A 2,178-nucleotide genomic window follows, 5' to 3' on the forward strand; every position below is an offset into this window, starting at 1 on the left:
TCTTGCTTCTGTTAGTCATGATGGAGAGAATGCTGGATTATACTCTTGCTTCTGTCAGTCATGATGGAGAGAATGCTGGATTATACTCTTGCTTCAGTCAGTCATGATGGAGAGAATGCTGGATTATACTCTTGCTTCAGTTAGTCATGATGGAGAGAATGCTGGATTATACTCTTGCTTCAGTCCCTGAAAAGTTATGTGTAACTTTTTTACTTCTTTGGTTTCTCAATTTTCTAAGAAGGAATTCTCAATCTAATTTGAATTATTATCCTCCAAACTTTTTCCAGTTAAGAGTTCAAGGTCAGCCTGGCTACATGGGACACTGACTCAAAAATAAATAAATAAGCTCCATTTTCTAAGATGTATTTTAATTATACCAAAGTTCCCATTTCCTTGGTCTAAAACCAGTGAAAATAACAAACAGGATACAGATATCTAATATGCACTACCTGTGCAAATAATCCAACGCTTAGAGTACACATTCAATTGCCAAAAACCAAAGTTTGATAAAAAGTATGGACCACTCATATTATCTAATTGCTGCTCTTTTCAAAATACTTAACATTCTTTCATATGAGTAGTGTTAAATATGTTCCAAAAAACAAATGCCAACTGAAGAGATGGCTCAGCTGCTAAGAGCACTGGTTGCTCTCTCAGAGGTCCTGAGTTCAATTCCCAGCATTCACAAAGTGGCTCACAGCCATCTGTAATGGAACCCAATGCCCTCTTCTAGTGTGTCTGAAGACAGTTACAGTGTACTCATATATATAAAATAAATAAATATTTTTAAAAAGAACAAATGCAATCACAAATTGACATTTTTCATATTACAATACACCATTTTATTAGTTTAATTTTAAGGTAGTGAGCACAACTCTTAAAAAAACATGGCACTAATAAGCACATATATTTAAAATAAGAAGTAAAGAGATTAAGGGTTATAACATTAAAATATTACTTTTAAAATGAGCTTTGGTCTTGGACAGCTCTGATCAGACCACTGATGTATTTTCCAGAGGTAGAACTGCTAAAGATTTTATTGTCTATGGCACTCATACACATAAAGGTAAGATTTAAACAATATGAAAAATGTATATGAAGGCATTACCTTGAAATGTTAACAATCACAACATGCACTCAACCTCTTCCATTTCTACAACCTAGATTCAATAAGAACTAGAAAAAAATAAATCTTATGAATCATTTTTAAATGCTAAAACTCAACACTTTTAAACTGTTTTAACTTAATTTTTTTTTGTCACCAAATTTCTAAACCCTGTCAACACTTAAATTTCAAGTTTCTGCTCAAAGGCAACCGAACATTGTAGACAAGAGTAGAACACCTATCTAAGGTACCAACTGTCCTGCAATTAGCTTTCGTCTGGCTCGGTGTACTGTAGTTTTTCACTTAAATGAAAAAAAAAAAAAAGAAGAAGAAGAAGAACACGCATTCGGCCACCTAAGTAAAATCGTCGCCCTCTTATTCCAGACAGCAGCCACCCTCCTGTTAGTCCTATCCTCCCGCACGTGTCTGGTGTACTCCCAGCCTAGATCCCCGGCTCCATCCAGGATGCCTCTCCGCCGTAGCCCCGTTGATGGGCAACGCCACCGCCACCGCGGGCCGCTCCAGCGCACTCCACCCTCGCCTCCGCTGCGGCACCCAGATCTGCCGGTCCTCCCGCAGGGCCGCCGCGGGCGGTGGGCGCGCAGGCTCCCCGTCACCGCGAGCCCTGACACGCGCGTCCCGACCTCCCTGCCGCCCGCCCCACCCCCTGTCCCTCGCGTGGCCCTCCGCACTGCGCACCCGCAGTCCCGCGCGGCCCGCCGGACAGACAGCAGCGGGAGCGCCGCAGACCCGGCTAGGAACCGACCTGTGGAGACCGCCATCTTCTCCTGCTACCAGACGCACCACCGCACGCAGGACGTCAACGTCACTTCCGGCAGCACGTTGCTCTCCGTCATAGAGGGACCGATAGTGGGGATTGTACCAGGTTCCTGTTCCTGGCAAGCTTTGCCTCTGATGGTGTCTGGAGCTGTTGATTATCAGTTGTCCCAATCAAAACACACACATAAAACGGGGTTGGGAGACTAAGGCAGCATGAGCTTAAAAAGTCTTTAAAAGATCTGAGATCTCCAATAGTGTCAGTGTGTCCAAGGGAAAATTTCCCTATGACTCCT

At 43.1% G+C, this 2,178-nt stretch overlaps 1 protein-coding gene across 2 annotated transcripts in view; it reads right to left on the bottom strand.

The window, feature by feature from the left end:
• The window catches only part of Ube2v2 (ubiquitin conjugating enzyme E2 V2), a 35,743-nt gene extending 33,794 nt beyond the window's left edge, over positions 1-1,949 (bottom strand). Inside the window, exon 1 of one of the 2 annotated variants that reach the window (XM_021184846.1) lies at positions 1,872-1,949. In XM_021184846.1, the coding sequence (XP_021040505.1) occupies positions 1,872-1,887 (16 nt within the window). In that variant the 5' untranslated portion in view covers positions 1,888-1,949. The other variant, XM_029470727.1, reaches the window with a different exon arrangement.
• Between the last annotated feature and the right edge of the window lie 229 nt (positions 1,950-2,178).

Source organism: Mus caroli, chromosome 16 (genome assembly GCF_900094665.2).
Source record: "Mus caroli chromosome 16, CAROLI_EIJ_v1.1, whole genome shotgun sequence".
In the NCBI taxonomy this organism is placed as follows: Eukaryota; Metazoa; Chordata; class Mammalia; order Rodentia; family Muridae; genus Mus; species Mus caroli.